The sequence below is a fragment of the Lolium rigidum genome, chromosome 6 (assembly GCF_022539505.1).
Source record: "Lolium rigidum isolate FL_2022 chromosome 6, APGP_CSIRO_Lrig_0.1, whole genome shotgun sequence".
NCBI classification, from domain to species: Eukaryota; Viridiplantae; Streptophyta; class Magnoliopsida; order Poales; family Poaceae; genus Lolium; species Lolium rigidum.
The window spans coordinates 227,145,393-227,170,038 of NC_061513.1; the positions used below are offsets into that span (position 1 = coordinate 227,145,393).

At 45.3% G+C, this 24,646-nt stretch overlaps 2 protein-coding genes across 2 annotated transcripts; one reads left to right on the plus strand and one right to left on the minus strand.

Moving 5' to 3' along the window:
• Positions 1–2,517: 2,517 nt before the first annotated feature.
• LOC124667390 (replication protein A 14 kDa subunit-like) lies at positions 2,518–5,580 on the plus strand. Its single transcript, XM_047204681.1, has 3 exons — positions 2,518–2,593; positions 4,241–4,501; positions 5,338–5,580. Exons 2-3 carry the CDS (start codon positions 4,243–4,245, stop codon positions 5,400–5,402), a joined length of 324 nt encoding a protein of 107 aa, XP_047060637.1. The 5' UTR covers positions 2,518–2,593; positions 4,241–4,242; the 3' UTR covers positions 5,403–5,580.
• A 1,658-nt stretch (positions 5,581–7,238) lies between these two features.
• Positions 7,239–8,126, minus strand: LOC124663812. The gene has a single exon (XM_047201469.1). The coding sequence runs from the start codon at positions 8,124–8,126 to the stop codon at positions 7,239–7,241; it is 888 nt and encodes a 295-aa protein (XP_047057425.1).
• Positions 8,127–24,646: the final 16,520 nt, after the last annotated feature.

The following is a 24,646-nucleotide window of genomic DNA, read 5'->3' on the forward strand; positions in this document are numbered from 1 at the left end:
GACTCTCCTTCGGTCTTCGGAAGCTTCGTGGCAAAATAGGACCCCGGGCGTTGATTTCGTCCAATTCCGAGAATATTTCGTTACTAGGATTTCTGAAACCAAAAACAGCAGAAAACAACAACCGGCTCTTCGGCATCTTGTTAATAGGTTAGTTCCAGAAAATGCACGAATATGACATAAAGTGTGCATAAAACATGTAGATATCATCAATAATGTGGCATGGAACATAAGAAATTATCGATACGTCGGAGACGTATCACCTAGAAGTTCCTATTTTGCCAGATGCTGGAGGAAGCCAAAAGGGGAGCCTAAGGTGGGCCCTAGGTGTGGGCCACCCCCTGGCCGGGCCTAGGAATGGTGTGGTGGCCCTGGCCCACCTCTGACAGCGTCCCGTCGCGTATTTCATCCCCCGGAGAACCCTAAGACTGGGGGAAGGCACACATGAAATATTCCACCGCCGCGACGGGGAGGAAAATAACAGAGAGAGAAAAGCTCTCCGGTAGGCAGAAATCTACCGAGGAAATTCCTTCCCGGAGGGGGGGGGAATCGTCGCCATCGTCACCATCATCGAGCTGGACTTCATCGGGATCATCATCATCTCCATCACCAGTACCATCATCTCCACCATCTCCACTCCATCCCACTGTAACATCTTGGGTTTGATTTTATCTAGTTCATAGGGGAAACTTTCCCGGTGTTAATTACTCCTTGTAGTTGATGCTATTGAGTGAAACCATTGGATTAAAGTTTATGTCCAGATTGTTATACATCATTATATCACCTCTGATTATGATCCATATCATGTATTGTGAGTAGTTCGTTTAGTTCTTGAGGACATGGGAGAAGTCAAGATGTTAGTAGTGGAATTATGTTGAGTAATATTTAATGGTTTGATATTTAAGTTGTGGTGCTATTCTTCTAGTGGTGTCATGTGAACACCGACTACATGATACTTCACCTTTATGGGCCTAGTAGAATGCATCGTGTATTTCGCTACTAATTGCGGGGTTGCTGGAGTGACAGAAACCTAAACCCCCGTTGGGAAACCAGTGCATGAGGGAGTGTAGGATCTCAAAGTTTAAGGATGTGGTTAGATTTATCTTAATTACTTTCTTATAGTTGTGGATGCTTGCAAGGGGTATAATCACAAGTATGCATTAGTCTAAGTTAGGGTAGTGCATTAGCATAGGTTCAACCACAGAACACCTACCAAACCAATGAAGATTATTCAGCTGCGTGAAGCAAAAGCACTTGACGAAACTCCCGTGTGTCCTCAAGAACGTTTAGACATCATAAGTAAAACAACCGGCTTGTCCTTTGGTCTAGAAAGGATTGGGCCACTCGCTATAATTATTATTAGTGTCTTTTATTTACTCGTACTTTATTTATTTCAAATATCAAAAACCCTTGAAACCTGTTTGCTAGTATTTAAAGTGAATCCTTGATCAAAACTGCTTGCCAACACCTTCTGCTCCTTGTTAGGTTCGACACTCTTATTTATCGAAAGTACTACGATACACCCCCTATACTTGTGTGTCATCATGGAGACACTCGATCTTGGCTGGCAACTATGATCAAGACTTTGGGGAAGGAAGATCAGGTGAAGGTTTTTGTCACATTGTGGGCGATCTAGAATGCCCGTCGAAAGGCCATCCATGTGCAAGTGTACCAGAGCTCATTATCTGTTCATTGCTTTGTGGACAATTTTATCGCTGACCTTAAGCACGACGAGGAGCAAGGGAGGCAGCGGCAATCGACGCCTTCTGTACAAATAGAAGCAACCTGGATCCCGCCTCCAGGCGGTGTAACCAAGATAAATGTGGATGCCGCGGTTGGAAAGAACTCTGAGCGTGGCACTGTGGTTGTCGTCGCTACGAGTGATTCCGGCGTATTTCTGGGAGCATCGGCCATGGTATTTCATGGGCAAACGAAGGCCGAGACGCTGGAGGTACTAGCGAGAGGTGATTGCATTGGCAAGGAACCTAGATGTTCGGCGTAAAAGTGGCGAGTGACTGCAAGAACGTCGTCAAAAGCTTGGAAGAAGGGACGAGGGGAATCTATACCCATATCGTATGTGGAAGAAGGGACGAGGGTTATAACTAGGATTTTTCCAGTAGCAGATCAGGAACACCAAATTTAGAACAGCTTAAGGCTCAAATCGGACTGAGCGCTAGCCGTCCCCATTTTTTTATGGACAAAGGTAATACTGCCTCCGGTTCATATTAATTGATTCTAATATGGATGTATCTAGACACATTTTAGTTCTAGATATATCCATATTGAAGTCAATTAATATGAATCGGAGGGAGTAGCAATGTTCACACACTAGCTTTTTTTTCTTTTTTTTGAGAAATCACACACTAGCTTTTTTTTTTTTTTTTTTTTTGAGATAAATCACACACTAGCTAAACGGAGTAGTTTTGTTGGAGATGCCCATGGGCCGCCCGTGGCCCGCGTGGGCAAACTTATTGATCTCGGCACTCGCAACTACCTTCCGCCATTCCCCAAAACCCCACACTCCGAAGCCGCCACCGAGCCGAAGCGCCGGAACCCTCAGCGCCGCCCAAGTCGCCGTCTTCTCCCAGCGAAGCGGGTACGGCCACCTCGAACTCCTCTCTCTTACCCCCCCCCCCGGCGCGTCCTCATCCCGCCCTCAGCGGATCTACGAATTATCGATCCATCCATTTCTCGATTTTGTTGAGCTGTTGTTCTTCAAGCGCGCTCGAGATCGATTCCCCGTAGGGTAATCGGCCAGATGTGCATATTCCCCTGTTTAAAAGGCATGGAAATATAGAGTTATGGACAAGCCAGTGGCGGAGCTTGAGAATGACTTTTGAAGGGGCCAAAAGTCTCTAGAAATAGATGAGGGGGGGCAATATAACATATTTTTGTTATATAAGGACAGAAATTTGGTTTCATGAAAATTTTCTCTGAGCTAGGGGGGCCATTGGCCCCTTCGACCCCAACAGAGCTATGCCAGTGGAACAAATGTATGATTTAGCTGAGTTTTATTTTGTCAGTTATGAGCAAATTATGATGCCAAAAGTGTGTAGGGTGTGTTTCGTTAGACAGAAAAACCGGTTATAGCCTCACTGGTCCAGGATAGATTTTTGGTACTGTAAGTATAATCTCGCTTTTGAGGGCCGACTAGCCTCACAGGGCCAGAATAACCTCGCTCAGTTTTGGAAGAAAAAAAATCCACTTAACTCTCAGCGTTGGGCGAACCAGTCCGCAACATATCACTGTATTTTCCATTCTCCATTACGATCTCTCTCTTCCCTTGATTATTTTTCATTCTAAAATCGAGCAGAGTTATTGATTACCTCAATGACTGCAGCAAGAAACGAGCACGATATGCATGTAGTACTTCCGTCTCTCATCTTTCCACTTTCTGTATGTGTGATGGCAATTTCTTTGTAGGTGAGTAGCTAGCTAACTTAGTCATGAATTTATTCGTCCCGTAACTGAGTACTAGCTTGGACTGAAGCATGCATACACAGCTAAGTACTGCAGACGCATCTGGGTTAACTCTAAAAGCTTACCTAGCAGCCCAAGTAATTAGCGCCTCGCTCTCGCCATCAAGCCAATCAACCAAATGCATGGATGGGGCAAGTTCGACTTTGCCAAGCTGAGCTAGCTAAGCTATAGCTGGTTTGAGCCGGAGCTTATAGAGGCAAAGTTTGCCGTTTGCTTTCACAAATCCTAAGATCGTGGCTTATGATACAATTAGCGAAAGTCTGCCGTTTGCCCCCCTTTGCCTCAACAAAGCTTCCACCACTGGAACAAACATATGATTTACAGAGTTTTATTGTGACAGTTACGAGCAGATTATGATACTCACTCCAGCCCAAATTAATTGGTGCAGCCCTGCGCCAATTAATTTGGTCTGGAGGGTGTAGAAGAATTTGCAAACAATGGGGCTGTAGTGAATAGTAGCACCACATTCTGCTATAAGTCATGACATAGCTGCCAAAATGTTTGGTTTATCACCATGCATCGTTGTTTCTCCTTCATAGCTCCAAATGCATTGTTATCACCTATCATTGTCACAACTTCAATGTACCATATGTTCCTACGGTGTAGATGAAAATGCTACACTTCTAGGCACCATAAGTAATATTTCTTCCATTATGTTGCTCCATTGATAAAATACTAGGAGCAGGGGATGTGAACTTTTTTATTTTTATTTCTCTATGCTATTTGAGGATAGTGTTGAATTATCTGACGCCACACCTTGCAGAGATGGATACTTCAGTTCCTTCACCATTTGTCAATGGAGAGACTCTGAAGATGTTTGTTGGGCGAAGAGTGCGCACAGTGGTTCAAGTCCAACGCAATGAAAGTGGAGTTCTTGTCGTCCAGTCCACTGATGGGCATCAGTTGACCATCAGAGGTGCTCCTGGTGCCCCTGAAGCACCGCACTATATAGAGGTTATGGGAATCCCTGACAGCAACCAGTCCATCCGCGCTGAAAGTTGGACAGATTTTGGTGAAAACTTTGGTGAGATTTGACACGCCTATTTATTGTGTTGTTCTTTATTGCATTTTTACGACTACTATTGTGAACTGTTGGTATGTTCTGCTTGCTGCAATGGGTTTAAAGTTTCAAAATTGAAGTTTGTTTCATTTTAAGAGAAGCAGTACCTATTTTGATGTTGCATTTCCGCGTTTGGTCAGTGAGGAGCGCAGCTGAACTAAGATAATGTGCTTTATTTCTGAACCTTTTTGGTACTGACTATTTGGCATTGTTATTCTTTGTTCACATCGACATTGATTCATACATTTCTCATTCAATTCTTGTATTGTTTGAGAGCATCACAAAAATCTAGGCGATTCTCCCTCTTATTCTCTGGAATAACCATTCATTTTCAGATATTTCATAATAAAAAACTGTAAAGTCCGAACTGACTCAAGTTGTTCAAGAGAATTATGCTTCTGCATAGTTATGTCACTTCAGATGCTCCAACTCCCTTTAGAAACCTTAGATCATCAGCGAAATGATTGACATCATCTTTGATATATGTCATGATAACAAACACTGTTCATCCTGTATGGAGAATGTAGCTGTAGCTGTTTATTCTGAAGATGGTTATTTTGCCCACCGTTTAATAAAATAATTCACAACAACTCAATTAAATCTTATTAACAAGAGCTTGTGGTACATTTCAGATTTTGTAGATGCTTTATTCTGCACTTATGTTGCAAGTAGTAGAAATAATTCTACTTTAGCCCTTTTCCCTCCAAAGTTTATCTTTCTACATTACCTCTATATGGGATCAACACTATTTCTTACTTTTTCACATCACCATTGATCTCCCTGTCATGTTTATCATGCAGATCCTGTGCCATTCAATGGACTGTGCAAGCTTGCAAGCGACAAGTACAAGTACCTGTTCCTGTAGAAGTTCAGCATCGCATAGAAGACGTTTGGCAAATCGAGCATGCTTGGAATTGATGCTTCGTTTATCGCTTTAAGATCTGTTCAAACGTTACTTCAGTCACCTCAGTAATTTGGGTCAACTTTATGCACTTATTAGACATATTAACCTAATCTAATCTATGTATCCCTATGGCGGCAAGTGTGTGTGCCCTTGCAGTTGAAGAGATTATTTCCTTTGCTGTTTCTAAGCAAAGTAAACCAAAAGCTTTATGTTACAATCGGATGGATTTGGACACTGGGATAGTTACATCAGTGTGCTGAACATCTGCTGCCAGATCTGTGCCCTGTGTGGTGAGAGCATTGCACACCTAAGTTTATGGTTTAGCCTCATTGTGCATCTACGGTTTACTGTTCAAGTCCTGTACTCCAGTTGATTATGTCAACATATGGTCTAGTACTCTAGTGAGCAGTCAACTCAGTGCCAACCTAACCTAGTGGTAATGAATCCCGGTGGGTTTTTGGTTAGTTGGTGGGATATTAGTTGCTGCAAATTTCTTCCAAATTCAGTGAATGTGTTCTTTTCTTCTCTGAACTACTCCCTCTGTTCGGAATAGATTGATGCTGACACACGCGCGAAATACACACCGTATGGTAGTGTCTTGTGTCAATTAATTTGATCGGAGGTAGTATGTTGAAGTGTAGCACAAGACCCATTTTGCAATCTAATCAACTAAGCATCAATTTCTTCCAAATTCAATGAATGTGTTCTTTTCTCCTTCTCTGAACTATGTTGAAGTATAGCACAAGACCCATTTTGCGATCTAATCAATGAAGCATCAATCTTTTTCTTGCAATTTCTAGCTTTCTTGGGGACTATTTCTGACCAAGTACTTTTCACCGTTCACCAGACAGCACATCGCCTTCAGCAGACACGCTCACTCCTGAAGCCAAGGAAACCAAGCTTTCGACTGTCTAGCAAGGCTAGATGTGAATCATTCCTTCCTTCCTACTAGAGCAAAGCCCTTTTAACAGCAACATCAAGAGGCCCCTGTGGACATCGACTTGGCTGAGTGGCTGTCCCGCTCATACCAATAAAAGTGTCCTAGAATTCCATGGATCCAGGGGTGGTTAGATTGCCCTAAGAATCAAACCAAAGATACATAATAAGATCAAAGACTCGAAGAGACATTGCCATTTTTTTGAGGCCAGGGCCAGATCAGAGACATATTAGAAGTTTATGTGGCACTTAAAATTTTGAGAACAAGCAAGCACTGCACAGTTCGACCATTTCTCATTAGGGTTACTGATGATTGCTGTGTGTTACAGTGATATTCTTGTCTAGCAATTAACGACATCGTGAAAGTATCCAAACTAATTTTGAATAACTTTCGGAAAGTAGATGCACGTGTGCTTTAGGAACCAAATGTGTTTGTCAATCTTGAATCCCCTGAATTTCAATTGTCAATTTTGAAGGTCCACAACCCACTGACGAGCACCAAGTGCGTGTATTTGGTGTTTCTCCAAAAACAAAAAATATCGAAGGTAAACATGTATCCACAAGCAGAAATGGAGGGATTAAGATTAAGATTACCGATTTAACACAAAAGTACCCAATCAAAAACTGGACAGTCAAATTTGTATTCATCTCAATGAAGAAATGAACTTGATAACTCATTTGTCGTTCAGATAACTAGAATAGAATTTGCATATACTCCGTAATAAGGATTCAACCAACAGAATAAAATCATATTTGAGATTTACATAATTGTTTTCCATTCTTCCCTGGGGAGATAAGCACATCAAACATAGTAGTATTTTCATATGACCACTGCCTGAAACTATGAGAAATGTGACGAGATCACCGGGTGGAGAGGGGGTGCATGGACTTAGCGAGCCCGTAGCTCCGTGCTCCTAGGCCGAGGCATCCAAGAACCAAGCCCTGCCGGTACGGCAGAGACGTCGTGCGCCGCGGCGGCGCATCCTGATACCCCGCACCGCCCGGCGCCTTCTTGACCGACGACGTGGATCGGCGCGCAGGCAGCGGCGCTGGGCAGGGAAGGGCTTTCCTTGCCCGCGACGGCCATATGGACGGCAGCCAGGAGCCTGACCTCTCGGCACCGGTGGTGATAGGCGGCGGCGGCCTCACCGAGGGGTCGCTGCAGGTGCGGCCGAGGAGGTCCCGGAGCGATATCCTCCGCCGGATGGTCTTGGAAGATGACGAGGAGGAGGACGAAGACGAATCTGACGCGAAGGAGCCGGAAGGCGGCGCGTTCTTGTCGAGCCGGGGGCTCCGGGGCGGCGATGCCGACCTGGCCCGGCGATGCCGTGGTGACCGGCCGTCGACGCCGCCCTCCTCCATCTGCTCCCCGCGATCGGCTTCTTGGAGGATGGGGGAGAGGCAGCCGACGCGGATGCGGCCGGAGACGAAGAGCTCCTCGGCGGAGCACATGGTGGCGCCGGCGGCAGCGCCGCCGACGCCGCGGTCGCGCGCGGCGAACTCGAAGTCGCCGGCGGCCGTGCAGAAGTCCCCGTCGGTGGAGGGAGCGTAGTGGACCGACGCGCAGGACGCTGGCGGCGAGCGGAGGATGTAGTGCACGGGGCTGGCCGGGCAGCTGAAGAAGTAGTGGATGCCTGCTGCACCGTCTTCGTCGTGGTCACCGTCTCGGCCGGAGCAGATGTGGCGAGGCCGCGTAGGGCTGCTGGGCGCGGTGGCGAGACTGCCCTCGTCGTCGGCGAGGCCCTGCATTTTGCAGCGGTCGATGCCACGGGAGGCGAGGGGCCAGCGCGGGGTGCGAGGTTTGGTGGCGAAGGCGAGGCCGGGTGCGAGACTGATGGGGGCGGGAGGATGGAGAAGGGTTAGCTGGCGGTATATGTAAACGGAAGTGTTTCGTCGTGTCGTGGGTCGTGGCCTCCTAGTACGTGGGTTCGTGGCCTTCGGCCACATGTTTAAATGCTATATATTTTCGGGAGCCGTTCAATGTTTCTCAATTGAATGACCAAACTCCAACCTTAATTTCAGAAATAAATATTGTACTGTAATAGATTTTAGCTCAAACTTGATTAAATTTAAGCTAAAGTCTCGACACTTATTATGCATCAGATGGAATACATTGTTCTTTTCCGCCAAACATGTTCAACTAGTCTACCATTGGGGTTATATGGTGGGGTGTGACATCGATATGGAGTATAACCCGCATCTCGGCTAGGTGTGGACCTAGAATACATTTCAATGGGGGGCATTTGTGTTGGAAAATTAAAATTTTGAATGTTAATTTAAAAATTCAAAAGGATCTTTAAATTTTGAGTGGGAGCCTAGGCCTCCATGAAGCTCTCTTCGGAATCACCCCTGCGTTTCGCCTCCTAAGGTTTTGGATGCCAATATTGAGCGAATGTTTCTCAAAGCGAACAATTTTGGACGAACCAAAAATTGCCAAATGGCAACTTATTTTTCTCGTTCGATCGGGAGACTATAATCCAAACGGTATTTCCTTATAATGTTTAAGATTTGTAGTTCAATACTCCTCTCTCTCCTCGAAACGCTTGCGTGAATTGCATGCATCCGGGATGAATAAGGTGATCATGAGCATTGGAGGATCCAAAAACTTTCCAAAACGTAGACAAATAACATGCTAGAGTGTCTAAAATGTTATTTTCTGTGTACATGCCTGCAAAAGTTCAACCTATCTGGGTGGGTGACCGGTGATAGATATTGTATTTTTATCTATCTTTTTGTAATTAAATGTATGCACAAAGTTATGATTGCACACCTTCAACGTAACCATCAATCATATGCATTACAAGTGTCTGGCACCCATCTGACAAGTTTAAAAAGGGGAGGAGCAACGTGTTGGCTCCCGGGTTACTTGGAGTCTCATTTAATTGAATTGAAATATACAACGAAAACCTTCAAAAATAAATGATGGATACACATAGATGTGTTCCATAGATTTGTGGGTTTTTTCTTCAACAATACACTAATTTGTAAGCTATGCAAAGAATATAGATGTGTGGCTCCAAACAACTCTATTATGCTCGGCAGATTTGTTTGTTTTTCGCTTAGGTCACAATTGGAAAGATGAGTTGAAAAAGAACAATCGCCTGCGTAACCTACATTTCATCTATATTTTCAAGAATTTTTAACATTTGGCTCCATTTTTCAGTTTCTCTAAAAGCGACCTCAACTTTTCAGCACAGAGGCGGTACTATTTTGTGCATTTGCTATGTCCCTCTAAAACCAAGACACTACTTGCCATGTGGCAATCTTAGAGCAAGGTGTGTGTCATACGCGTGAACCATTGCAAAGAAGTTCCATGGCCCCAAAATGCATAATGTACATGCCCTCCCATGCGACGAGTTCAAAGGAGAACTCGATTCATGCGTCACCACACTGACTAGAAAACATCCCTTGTAAAATCAGATCGAGCAGAGATATTCAAATTCAAAACGAGGCCTTGGCTAGTGTCAACAAAGATCATTTTTTATTAGCCTCTATTATGTCAAGGCCTACACGATTTTCCTCAACGGCTTGGAAAAACTCGAAAGAATAACCTGCTAGGCAGCACCTTCAATCTATCTAGAATGGGTGGGTCAAACCGTTGTTTATCTTTAATTTGAAGAAGAACCAAAGCCGTTGTTTATTGCTTCCAGGTCTGGGCTCGCTAACCACAACTCCGATGATCGTGAGGAGCACCAGGCCGGAGAACCGGCGCTGGCCGCCACGCGAAAACGCTAAACAAGTATAGCAGCATTTCGAAGCGAACAGGGAGACGACGCAATCTACGGGCGTATGATATCGTTGGAGCCGCTGGTGGCTGGTCTGCTCGGTATTAAAATGGGAGGTAGTGGACGCCCAGATTTTGGCGACTCGCGAGAGCAGAGACGGAGCCTGTCGTGCGTGCTTCAGTTAAGTACACCAACACGTACCTACGGGCCGCACCACGAGCTCGCATCTTTCGTTTGGATACGTCGACCGATGGACATTGTCCACGGAGATCTCATAAAGTTTCTGCTGAGACGGAACTCAAAATTTCACTATTGAGCACCTCTCCCAATCTGTGGAGCTTTGGTCTCTCAGATAACATGCATCCATCTCTAGGAAAATATTGGGATGATATTTTGAGAGGCACACTCCGAGTACCTAATATTCGGCCAAGTCGATATATGAGGTGCAATTTTTGGGATCAACTCTACCAACTATGAACAAGACGGCGTAAAAAGGTTTAGGCTTCCCAGAGATCAAATTCTTTGCTTGGCTTGCCACATAAAATAAAATTTGCACGGCGGATTGATTGGAGAGGCTCGTTGGACAAGTTGTGGCTTAGATCATCTCCACTCGTTCCCCCATATGGGCTCCGGCGGTGCCGATTTTTGGCCCATATGGGGGCTCCGGCAGTAAACACAAAATGGGGGCCGGTTGGTCCTCAGCTGTGACCCTCATACAAATGGTGTATATTCAAATAAAATTATTATTATTCCATTACAAATAAAATACTAGACATATTCATATCTAGGTCTATAGTACATGTACTCAAAGTCGTCGAACTCACCGTCATTGTCGTCGAAGGAGCCATCGTCGTCGCTCGTCGGGCGCGGCTCGAACCTACGAGGCGGCGGTGGTGGTTGCATCCGCACAGGCTGTGGCGGCGCACGCGGCGGGAACAGATGGCCGCAACGGCTGCAACCTTGGCCACCGTCGCCACAGCGTGCGCGGTAGGCCTGCTCCTCCTTCTCATAGCTGGCGAGCTCCATCTCCCGGCGATTGGCGAAGAAGGCGTCCCAAGTGGCGGCGTTGTCGGGATCCCAGCGGGGATCCATGCGCTGCTCGGGGGTGAGCTCGACGTAGTAGTGGTGGGTGATGGCCGCACGTCGAGCTGCACCATGGGGGCCTGGGGAGACTGGTACGCCTCCGGCGCCAGCCCAGGGGGCATAGGAACCCATGCGAGCAGCGGTAGTTAGAGGCGCTCCGCGTGGGTGAGGGCAAGATCATTGGATGCCATGGTTGAGATGTGTGAGAGAGAAATCCGTAGAACTAGGGTATGAGATGTGGCCCTTCCACCACTTCCCGCCTACATATAGCGGCGACAGTGGCAGGAAGCGGTGGAAATGGTTGGAAGATGTAGGCAGGAAGCGGTGGAATTGGCGGGAATCAGCGAAACTGGAGTGAAGATGTAGGCACATCTCGCTGCCAAGACTAGCCCCGCGGCGATTTTCCTGCCATCCAGCGCCCCCGCTAGCCTCCCTTTCTACTGGGTTCGGCCTGGGGGCGCCAGATGGAAAGTTGAGCCTCGCCGGTGTGAAAAACAAATTGGGGGCCGCGGCTTGGCGCGATTTTTTGGCGACGACGCTCCCCAAAAACCTATAGGGGCCTTTGGGGAGGGTGAGTGGAGATGCTCTTATGTCCACTTTGCAAACAAACGACGGGGCCCATCGACCACCTCTTCATCAATTGCCGCTATTTTGTTCGGCTTTGGGGTTTCGTCAAAGATTTGATGGGTATCCCGACATACACCCAAGGCAATGGATGGGTCTCTCAATTACGAGCTGGTGGGACATGATGTCGGGGGGCTCCACCCTAAACCGCAAGGCCCTTGCTTCCCCAACTTTGCTTACCACGTGGGAGATTCAGAATGAGTGCAGCGCAAGGGTTTTCCATAACAAGCATGCTTCAATTAATTCAAGTGATAAGATAGAGAGAGAAAAACCTGGCTGTGGATTTTAGCGGGTGCTAGTTTGAGTGAAAAAAAACCAGGATAGTAGTTTTATAATAACTCTTTTTAATTTCTCGTAAAGTTCTTCTTAATTAATTGACTGGACTGGGGCAAAGCTTTTACCCTTGTTTTTTTTTTAAAAAAGCATATAGCAAAATCTCAAACATCCATGCGACATACATGAAGTTCCGAACTTTTTTTTTACGGAACACAAAAGTAGACGCTCATAAATACACATATTATGAAGTTCTGAACTCCAAACTACATCGTAGCATTTCGATAATACCAAGGGCAGAACTAAGTTATATTGTGCATTTCCTTCAAAAAGAAAGTTATATTGTGCATTACTTGTAGTTCTAGTTCCGATCCTTCCCAAAATATGCACACTTCCAAAATAATTCACATACTTACTCGTGTGGTGTGCTCTACGCGGTACGTCCGTCTAGCACGACATAAAGTTCCTATCCCATCCGTCAGCTTTTCTCCCTGGATTTCGAAACCCTAACTAATCAAAGCAGGCAAAGTGATCCACCCTTGGATTGCAAGTCCGGAAAAGCGCCATTTGGATCGAGCGAGACTGAACGATGCGTCGACGATTACTTCAGACCCTGTCCGGTTTAATTGCAGTGAGGCCGGCATGTTTAGCGCAGCGGTCGGCTGTTGAAGATGACAAATAATTAAGCACACACATAATTTTCGGCTGATCTGAACTCTGAAAGCGACAATTAATTAAAGAAATCAAGCCACTGATTCAACGTTCGAGTTAGTTTAAGGGCACTATCACATCTTTTTTCTTAGTATTTGTCTTTTCTGGCTATCGTTCTTGTTGTATTGTTCCTGTGAGTGAGATGGGTTTCTCCGTGTGGCGTTGTCCACGGATTAGAGCGGATTTTGTGAAGCCTAATTGCAATGGTGTGAAGTTGTGGTTGTTGGAGATCAGGGTTAGAGTTCGGTTGCAGCAACCTACCACTGTCTCCTCATTCTCACTCTTCTACGCCTAAGAGTACCCTTTAAATCTAGCGCGTGCGAAAAAACACTAAAATACCGCGCGGTGGCTAGTTTTGATGCTCCACACGGGAAAATCGCGCGCGGGGGATATATTTTGCCGGCACCCAGGAAAAAGCTGCCAATGGAGTAGATAGTCTCTGGTCCAAACTATGTTTAATTAGTTTTATTTTATTGTACTAATTGGTGCCGAACTATGTTGAATGTTATTTTCTGTCTATTTGTTTCGTGTTGTTTGTCTATTTTTTGCGCAAAACTATGAACTAGTGTGTTTGTGGTGCTGCATTTTTGTGCGTGTGGTAAACCTTCTGCGCATGATATTTTAGTGCCTCCCATGAAGCAAAATCTCTCTGCGCGCGCTATCAACAAAACAGGGCGATGTATCGTGTTTTTACCGCGTGGAGATAGCGCGGCTGCTGGAGCTGCTCTAATAGTAGTATGTACTACCTCCATCCCAGGTCTATATTTTTTCAGAAAGTCAAACGAAGTAAAGTTTGATCAAAATTTTAGAAGAATTTATGAAAAAAATATGATATTTTATAGGTACCATATGAAAATATATTTCATTATCTATCTAATGATATTGATTTTGTACTTTTCATGTTAATGGTTTTTGATAAAAATTTAGCCAAACTTAACATAGTTTGACTTTTTGAAAAAAATAGGACTTAAGTCTTGGGATGGAGGTAGTATATACTTTCTTTCTTAAACAAGGCAAAATCTATTTCATTGATTAAGGAGAACCAATGGCAAGAAGGCCAATTAAAGCACAAAACAAAAAAAGATTACTCTCGCGGCATGATTGCACCCAAGTGCTTTGACCCGTGGCTTCCCAAAGTGCGGCATTCCGCCTAATAGCCGAAATAACAACGGAAGGCATAGAAAAACTCTAGTATTGCGCTCATTCCATATTTCCTAAGCGGAGAGCAAGACCAAGAAAGATAGCCCACTGTGCCTCCCATCCACTCCAACAATGGAGCACCACCAATCTTTTACCGAGACAAAATTTGTCCATTGATCAATGTCGACGTCCATCAAACCAAGCCAATTATTGATGCTCATTTAAATGCGGCGAGTGTACCTACATTGAGAAGGAGATGTGCCGCCGTCTGGGTATCGCGCTTGCAAAGTTACGAAATTAACAGCACAACCGATGGGCTCTGTGTACGTCTTCTCAAAGCTAATCAATTTTTTAATGACAACAGGAGAGCTGCTATTTCATTTCATTAGAGGGAAAGACGGTTACGGAGAAGGAGGTGAGAAAAGGACCAACCTAAAGCACACTATTTACAGGGGAGTTAACCTGGATCGAAGGGGGTCCCTCCGTACTGAGCAACAAGAGGAATGGGTGCCCCGGCCAGCTTCCATGCAGCCGCTTCATCCTTTAGACGAATAACAAAATCCGCCATGGGGAGCTCATTCTTTTAAAAAATGCGTCTATTCCGCTCTTTCCAGATTTCCCAGCAAATAAGGTTTGATGCTGGAAAGATGTTTTTCCTCTGGGCCTTGGAGCGCCTACTCACCATGTCCCTGTACCATTCTTGTATTGACAGATCCTTGCCCAATCACCTCTCTGTTTTGAGGGCGTCCAAACCAAAGAGCACCGCCATATGGTCCCAAATTTTGATGGAAAAGGAACATTCTGTGAAGAGATGGGAGGCGGTTTCAAGGTTTCTCCGGCATAAGGGGCAAAAATATTCATTCTCACAGCCCCTCTGTAGTAGCTTATCTACCGTAAGCACACGATCTAGCATGAGCGTCCAGATGAAAAACTTGCACCTTGCAGGTGCCCATCCCTTCCAAATCAACCTCTTGACCAGTAGCTCCCAGGAATTGCAACTTGTAAGTTGAACTGGCAGTGTAGATTTCCTTGCCACCGAATTTCCAAGCAATATCATCCGGCTCATCAGTAAGGTGGATAGACTCAATTAGCTGGGCAAGCCTGAACAGCTGAGGCAGGTGCTAAGTATCCAGGTGATGACGCACGTCAAGCAGCCACTTCTCGTTATCGAAGGCCTCCTTAACCGTCCTATTTTTTCTAGTGGAGATTTTGAAAATGTATGGGGCGATTTCGGCTGGGACTTGGTCCATCAACCATCGATCCGACCAGAACATCGCCTTGGAGCCATCACCCAAGGTGATCTTTGTTGCTGCTTCAAACAGGGCCTTATCCTTTTTAGAGGCAGGGATTTTCATATGGGCCCAAGGCTTGTTAGGCTTTTTCCATTTCTGCCACATCCACCTCAAACGTAGCGCCGTTGCCGAAGGCCTTGATATAATGCACTCCCAGACCCCCCAGCGCCTTGGGTCTACATACCTGTTTCCAACTGACACGACATTTTCCCCAGTTGCATGTTGTGTCCCCATCCCAAAGCCAGGCTCTACGCCTCCGATCGAACTCCTTCCGGACCCACGCTGGCATATTATTGATAGTCATAAGGTAGACTGGCAGCGATGAAAGCACGGAGTTCAGCATCTCCAAACGACCAGCTTTGCTCATGACTCTGGCCTTCCAAGTGGCGAGGTATTTGTCCACCTTGTCAAGTAGCGCTTGCCAGTCAGGGGAAGGAGCTGACCGGAATGCCCATGGCATGTTCAAGACCGTCAATGTCGATGCCAGCGATTAGCGTAAATGAGCTTTTGGCCAAGTTAGTTAGCAGCCCGGTAGCGCAGCCGAACCCTGCGAGGATATCACGAAGGCCCTGGATGTCTTGCAACGTAGGGTTGATGAATAGTGCTATGTCGTCTGCGTAGAGAGAGGCCGTGAACGTGCACTTCTTTTCTCTAAGCTTGGTTAGGATTCCCGCCCCAGAAGCGAGGTCAAAGAGCCGGTGAAGCGGCTCCATGGCTAGGTCAAAAAGGAAGGGGGATAAGGAGTCCCCTTGTCTTAAACCTCTGTGGTGGTCGATTGGGCGGCCGGGGACCCCGTTGATGAGAACCTTGGAGGTAGCCGTTCTGAAGAGCGTGGCGATCCAATTCCTCCATCGAATAGGGAAGCCCCTAGCTTGAAGCATGTCCAAGATGTATGTCCATGAAACTGAGTCAAAAGCTTTAGCAATATCTAGCTTGAGAAGCAGCGATGGTGTTTTAGTTTGGTGGTAGTGTTTAGCCAGATTCTGGACGTAGAGAAAGTTGTCTTGAATGCTCCTGCCACTAATGAAGGCACTCTGACATGGGGAAACTAACTCATCCATGCGTGGCTGCAACCTGGCGGCAAGAATCTTTGAGACCAGCTTAACAAATGAGTGTATTAGACTTATAGGCCGGAAGTGTGACATCATAGTGGGCATGTCATTCTTGGGCAGCAGGATGTAGAATGCAGTGTTAAGACTGTTGAAGGAAGGGTCATTGAGGTCGTAGAATTTGTTGAGTGCTCGCAGCAGGTCAGCCTTCACGACATTCCAAGAGGTTTTGAAAAACCCAGCGGAGAAACCGTCTGGCCCAGGCGCTTTGTCCGATGGTGTATCAAAGACCGTAGCCTTCAACTCCTCAGGGGTAAATGGAGCATCTAGCTCCGAAAGGTCTGGCACTGGAAGCCCAAGCTGAGGCCAATCAAAACTTTGCGTGCAAGGGACATCTTTGCCTATGATCTTGCTCATGTGATCATAGCTAACTTTCTCCAGCTCCGAGGGAGATGTCGCAATCCCGTCCTCTGTAGTTAGGGATTGGATTCTGTTCTTTTGCTTTCTACGAAAGGCCCTTGAATGGAAGTACTTGGTGTTGGCGTCTCCAAGTTTTAGCATCTGACCCTAGCTCGCTGCCTGGCTTTAATACGGTTAATGATAGCCAGTCCAACTTCCCGAGCCTTGAGGCATGAACGGAGCTCCCTCTCCTCCACCGAGAGTTGTCTCACCTCCTGCGCCGTGTCAAGCCGGAGAATAATTTCTTGCCCCACAAGCATTTGCTTTCTGATGTCACCAATATAGTTTCTTGCCCAGACTATCAGACACTTCGCCAACCTTTTGAGCTTGCAGTCAAGCACAACAAAGTTGTTGGTGAAATGACAAGGCTCCTCCCAAGATTGTTGTACTACTTTGCTGTAACCCTGCAGTAGTGGCCAGAAGCTTTCGAAGCGAAATCTGAGAGGGGGTTTGACGACGATGTCTTGTACAAGTAGAAGGGGGCAGTGGTCAGACATGGAGGAAGCGTGAGGCAGCAGCTTTGCAGCCGGATGCATGTCGTTCCACTCAGAATTGCAGAAGGCTCTGTCTAAGCGCACCAGAGTAGGGTCCTGTTGCTCGTTGCTCTAGGTAAACCGCCTCCCGACCAACTTAATCTCCTTGAGGTAACTCGCATCCACCGCGGCTTTGAATTTCCGCATCCAACTTCTGTTAACCCTTGGTTTATTTTTGTCCGCATCGTGCGGGATGAGGTTAAAATCGCCAATCACCATTTAGGCTCCAAAAATCTGCGCATGGATGGCCACCAACTCATTGAGGAATGCCATCTTTCTTGCGTCATCATATGGACCATAAACCGAAGTCAAACTCCAGATTTGGCCAGTTTGACGATCAACTAGTGTTGCCGTGATTGAGAACTCGCGCACGTCAACGTTTGTTGCTTGGAACCTATCTTGGCACCAGAACATGAGAACCCCACCCTTTGTTCCTACGTTCGGGAGTTGGGCGAAGCCCGTAAGCGCTTGGCCGACAATATCAGCTCTATCATGACTCGTTAGCACCCTAAGTTTTGATTCTTGTACACACAGAATGGAGCATCTCGAGCTGTGAACAAGATTACACACGACCGTGCGCCTCTCACGATCGTTCAAACCTCTTACATTCCACTTAAGCAGCTTAAGATGTGTTAACATGGTGACTGTGACAACTAAAACAGTAGACAATCCGGCGAGGCCGGTAGCAGTGGATGATGCAGAACATTGAGATGAAGAACACAAGCTGTCGGAGGCCACACCGGCTATAGGTATGGGCAAGACCTCTGGGCAGCGAAGCTACACACACGCATGCGGAGAACGTCGCGGACGGCCCAAACCGGCTACATGTAAAGGAGAGGGCAACCCATGATAAACTGCCTAACAGGTAGATTGTACTATGCATAGAAACTAAGAGGGACAAAGGAAGACAAACACCTAGATTGCCATAGGTGTTTCCCTCAGCAGGTCATGCAGGTCCTTGATAACGCGTGAAGCACACGTCCGTTGGGAACCCCAAGAGGAAGGTGTGATGCGTACAGCAGCAAGTTTCCCTCAGTAAGAAACCAAGGTTTATCGAACCAGTAGAAGATGAAGGCCACGTGAAGGTTGTTGGTGAAGGAGTGTAGTGTGGCGCAACACCAGGGATTCCGGCGCCAACGTGGAACCTGCACAACACAATCAAAATACTTTGCCCCAACTTAACAGTGAGGTTGTCAATCTCACCGGCTTGCTTTAAACAAAGGATTAAACGTATGGTGTGGAGAATGATGTTTGTTTGCGAAGAACAACAGAGAACAGAGATTGCAGTAGATTGTATTTCAGAGGTAAAAGAATGGACCGGGGTCCACAGTGAAAGGATCGTATGCCGCACCTAGAGGGGGGGTGAATAGGTGCTAACCAATTTTTAGTTCTTTTTCAATTTAGGCTTGACACAAAGGTAAATTCTCTAGATATGCAACTAAGTGAATTTACCTATATGACAAGGTAAGCAACTACACAAGATATAGCTACACAATATAAGAGATAGAATAGGATAGAGGTAACCGAGAGTGGAGCACGCGATGACACGGAGATGATTCCCCTAGTTCCCTTCCTTTGCAAGAAGGTACGTCTACGTTTGGAGGAGTGTGGTTGCTACGAAAGCCAAACCAACGAGCCACGAAGGCTTCACTCAGATCTCCTGTGAGCAACGCCACGAAGGCCTAGCCCACTTCCACTAAGGGATTTCCTCGAGGCGGAAACCGGGCCTTTACAAGGTTCTTGGGGCACTCATCCACAACCGAATTGGAGGCTCCCAAATCTGTAACAATACAACAATCAACAACAACTCATCAACACAAATCAACTAGGGATCCAAAGAGAAACACTAGCAAGGGGGGGGGGCTCAACAAAATGAGGGGGAAATGCAAATTGCTTCGGTGAAGATGTAGATCGGGGTCTTCTCCTTTTATTCTCCAAAGCACAAGGGATTTGGGTGGTTGAGGGAGGAGATCCGATGGATTTGGTGTTCTTGGTGGCTCAACAATGGTGTTTTGCTTTTTGGGGAAGAAGTGAGCAGCTGAGCCATTTGGAGAAGAAGACTATAAGTAGTCGGTGGAGATCCTGCCGATCCTGCTGTTGGAGAGAGGTGGCCGGTAGTACCGGCCAGGTTGGGCCAGTACTACCGCCCTTAGGCGAGAGGCGCGGCCAACAAGAGCGGGCCACGTGGCCGGGAGGGGCCTGGAGCGCGCGGGCCGGGAGGGGAGGCTGGAGCCTCCGGCCGGGGTACCGGCCAAGGTACCGCCGGGGCTCCAACCACCCTAGCACAAGTGCTGAGCCACTCGGGCTTCTTCCGGTACCACGGGCGGTACCTAGCCCGGAGGCTCCGGCCGCTGCGTGGCTGATGTCTACGTTCCCCCTCCTTTCCTGTAGACAGTGTTGGGCCTCCAAGTGCAGAGGTTTGTAGAACAGCAGCAAGTTTCCCTTAAGTGGATACCCAAGGTTTATCGAACTCAGGGAGGAAGAGGTCAAAGATATCCCTCTCATGCAACCCTCGCAACCACAAAGCAAGAAGTCTCTTGTGTCCCCAACACACCAAATAGGTGCACTAGTTCGGCGAAGAGATAGTGAAATACAGGTGGTATAAATAAGTATGAGCAGTAGCAACGGTGGCGTGAAAAGTGCTTGGCGTGTAGTTGATGGTGGTGGTATTGCAGCAGTAGTAACGCAATAAAACAAGTAACAAGCAGTAGTAACTCAGCGAGTAGTAACGCAGCGAGTAGTAAACAAGTAGTAGTAACTCAGCGAGTATTTAGGAACAAGGCCTAGGGAATAGACTTTCACTAGTGGACACTCTCAACATCGACCACATAACTGAACAGTATAAATGCATACTCTACACTTTTGTTGGATGATGAACACATTGCGTAGGATTACACGAACCCTCAATGCCGGAGTTAACAAGCTCCACAATAATGCTCATGTTTAAGTAACCTTTAGTGTAAGATAGATCAACGCTACTAAACCAAGTACTAGCATAGCATGCACACTCGTCACCTTCATGCATATGTAGGAGGAATAGATCACATCAATATTATCATAGCAATAGTTAACTCCATAATCTACAAGAGATCACGATCATAGCATAAACCAAGTACTAACACGGTGCACCCACTCGTCGCCTTTACACACGTGCAGGAGGAATAGAACTACTTTAATAACATCACTAGAGTAGCACATAGATAGTAGTGATACAAACTCATATGAATCTCAATGAGATCATTGTATTGAAGTACATGGAAGAGAGATGAACCACATAGCTACCGGTACAGCCCCGAGCCTCGATGGAGAACTACTCCCTCCTCATGGGAGCAGCAGCGGTGATGAAGATGGCGGTGGAGATGGCAGCGGTGTTGATGGAGATGGCAGCGGTGTCGATGGAGAAGCCTTCCGGGGCACTTCCCCGCTCCGGCAGGGTGCCGGAACAGAGTTCTGTCCCCGAATTGGAGTTTCGCGATGGCGGCGGCGCCACGGAACTTTTCCGGAGTTTCGTCAATTGGTGTCGAGGTTTTAGGTCACGACGACTTAAATAGGCGAAGAGTCGGAGTCGGAGGGGGCCCGGGCTGCCCGGACCATAGGGGGCGCGCCCCCCTTGGGCCGCGCCGCCCACAGGTGTGGGGCCCCCCGGCACCCCTCTCGACCTTTCTTCGGTGCTCCGGAAGCTTCGCGTATTTCTAAGACTTTCGGCGTTGATTTCGTCCGATTCCGAGAATATTTCGTTACTAGGATTTCGAAACCAAAAACAGCAGAAAACAGGAACCGGCACTTCGGCATCTTGTTAATAGGTTAGTTCCGTAAAATGCACGAATATGACATAAAGTGTGCATAAAACATGTAGATAACATCAATAATGTGGCATGGAACACAAGAAATTATCGATACGTTGGAGACGTATCAGCATCCCCAAGCTTAGTTTTGCTCGTCCCGAGCAGGTAAAACGATAACAAAGATAATTTCTGGAGTGACATGCCATCATAACCTTGATCATACTATTTGTACAGCATATGTAGTGAATGCAGTGATCAAAACAATGTATATGACATGTGTAAACAACTGAATCATAAAGCAAAGACTTTTCATGAATAGCACTTCAAGACAAGCATCAATAAGTCTTGCATAAGAGTTAACTCATAAAGCAATAATTCAAAGTAAAGACATTGAAGCAACACAAAGGAAGATGAAGTTTCAGCGGTTACTTTCAACTTATAACATGTATATCTCATGGATAATTGTCAATGCAAAGCAATATAACAAGTGCAATATGCAAATATGTAAGAATCAATGCACAGTTCACACAAGTGTTTGCTTCTTGAGATGGAGAGAAATAGGTGAACTGACTCAACAATAAAAGTAAAAGAATGGTCCTCATAGAGGAAAAGCATCGATTGCTATATTTGTGCTAGAGCTTTGATTTTGAAAACATCAAGAGAGCATAAAAGTAAAGTTTTGAGAGGTGTTTGTTGTTGTCAACGAATGGTAGCGGGTACTCTAACCCCCTTGCCAGACAAACCTTCAAAGAGCGGCTCCCATTTTATTTTATTTTTGGATGGCACTCCTTCCAACCTTTCTTTCACAAACCATGGCTAACCGAATCCTCGGGTGCCTGCCAACAATCTCATACCATGAAGGAGTACCTTTTTATTTTAGTTTTATTATGATGACACTCCTCCCAACCTTTGCTTACACAAGCCATGGCTAACCGAATCCTTCGGGTGCCGTCCAACAATCACATACCATGGAGGAGTGTCTATTTTTGTTAATTAATTTGGGACTGGGAATCCCATTGCCAGCTCTTTTTGCAAAATTATTAGATAAGCGGATGAAGCCACTAGTCCATTGGTGAAAGTTGCCCAACAAGATTGAAAGATAAACACCACATACTTCCTCATGAGCTATAAAACATTGACACAAATCAGAGGTGATAAATTTTGAATTGTTTAAAGGTAGCACTCAAGCAATTTACTTTGGAATGGCGGAGAAATACCATGTAGTAGGTAGGTATGGTGGACACAAATGGCATAGTGGTTGGCTCAAGTATTTGGATGCATGAGAAGTATTCCCTCTCGATACAAGGTTTAGGCTAGCAAGGTTGTTTGAAACAAACACAAGTATGAACTAGTACAGCAAAACTTACATAAAAGACATATTACAAGCATTATAAGACTATACATCGTCTTCCTTGTTCTTCAAACACCTTACTAGAAATTATCTAGACCTTAGAGAGACCAATTATGCAAACCAAATTTTAGCATGCTCTATGTATTCTTCACTAATAGGTGCAAAGTATATGATGCAAGAGCTTAAACATGAGCACAACAATTGCCAAGTATCACATTACCCAAGACATTATAGCAATTACTACATGTATCATTTTCCAATTCCAACCATATAACAATTTAACGAAGAGGAAACTTCGCCATGAATATTATGAGCTAAGAACACATGTGTTCATTTGAACCAGCGGAGTGTGTCTCTCTCCCACACAAGCATGATGTAATCCAATTTATTCAAACAAAAACAAAAACAAAAGCAAACAAACAGACGCTCCAAGAAAAAGCACATAAGATGTGGCCGAATAAAAATGTAGTTTCAAGAGAAGGAACCTGATAATTTGTCGATGAAGAAGGGGATGCCTTGGGCATCCCCAAGCTTAGACGCTTGAGTCTTCTTGATATATGCAGGGATGAACCACCGGGTGCATCCCCAAGCTTAGAGCTTTCACTCTCCTTGATCATAGTATATCATCCTCCTCTCTTGACCCTTGAAAACTTCCTCCACACCAAACTCGAAACAACTCATTAGAGGGTTAGTGGACAATAAAAATTCACATGTTCAGAGGTGACACAATCATTCTTAACACTTCTGGACATTGCATAAAGCTACTGGACATTAATGGATCAAAGAAATTCATCCAACATAGCAAAAGAGGCAATGCGAAATAAAAGGCAGAATCTGTCAAAACAGAACAGTTCGTATTGACGAATTTTAAAATGGCACCAGACTTGCTCAAATGAAAATGCTCAAATTGAATGAAAGTTGCGTACATATCTGAGGATCATGCTCGTAAATTGGCATAATTTTCTGAGCTTCCTGCAGGGCAGTGGGCTCAGATTCGTGACAGCAAAGAAATCTGGAACTGCGCAGTAATCCAAATCTAGTACTTACTTTTCTATCAACGGCTTAACTTGGCACAACAAAACTCAAAACTAAGATAAGGAGAGGTTGCTACAGTAGTAAACAACTTCCAAGACACAAAATAAAAACAAAGTACTGTAGCAAAATAACACATGGGTTATCTCCCAAGAAGTTCTTTTCTTTATAGCCATTAAGATGGGCTCAGCAGTTTTAATGATGCACTCGCAAGAGATAGTATTTGAAGCAAAAGAGAGCACCAAGAGGCAAATTCAAAACAAATTTAAGTCTAACATGCTTCCTATGAAGAGGAATCTTGTACACAAATGAATTCATGAAGAACAAAGTGACAAGCATAAGAGGATAAAACACGAGTAACTTCAAGATTCTCAACATAAAGAGGGGAAACTTAATATTATTAAGATGCATGCGACCATATTTCCCTCTCTCATAATAACTTTCAGTAGCATCATTGATGAAATCCACAATATACCCATCACTTAAAACATTCTTATCATGGTTCATATGCATAGAAGTATCATTAAATTTGGCGCAAGAAGAGTTATTCTCATTAATAGTAATTGGAGCAAGATTATTATCAAGAATTTGAACATGGTAAACAAGTTGTCTATTAAGGGAATTGTTTTTAGTAACCCAATCATGACTATGACAAGTTTCATAAGGATAGTTAGAACCTATATCATAGCATTCTTTATAATAATCATTAGGGATCGGAGGCACATTGTCATCATTTTCGAATTAATTTCCCGAGATATTTGCAATATCAAAAGTAGTGTGCTCATTCAAATCATGATTGCTAATGTATGTAAAGGGCATAGGAAGATCATCATATTCAGATTCATTATCACAATAATCATTAGGAGCAACATACTTACGGTTACCTATTGTTATCTCATATACGCGGGGATATGATGTTACCTCTTTCTTTTTATTCTCCTTCTTCTTCTTCTTCTTCTTCTTCGTTCCCTTCTTCTTCTCCTTCTCTTCCTTCTCCTCGTTCCCTTCTTCAGGAGGGAGAGGCTTGAAGGGTGGCTTGTCCGCATAACCTGATTTACTTTCGAAACAATAGAAGAAACTTGGGAGGATCCCTCCTTTTCATTAATTAGTTGAAAACACACGAGCGGTCCTATCATATTTTGGCAAGGTGTCATCTTCTAAAATATTTTGTATGTAAGTATTTGTATGGCTATTATCAATGCAATAAGAAAA

Excerpts from the sequence above, each read along its gene's own strand:
- LOC124667390 (XM_047204681.1), top strand. The coding sequence starts at position 4,243 with ATGGATACTTCAGTTCCTTCACCATTTGTCAATGGAGAGACTCTGAAG. Across the intron at positions 4,502-5,337 it reads AGATTTTGGTGAAAACTTTG|ATCCTGTGCCATTCAATGGA; the intron begins GTGAGATTTGAC and ends TTTATCATGCAG.
- LOC124663812 (XM_047201469.1), bottom strand. The coding sequence starts at position 8,126 with ATGCAGGGCCTCGCCGACGACGAGGGCAGTCTCGCCACCGCGCCCAGC.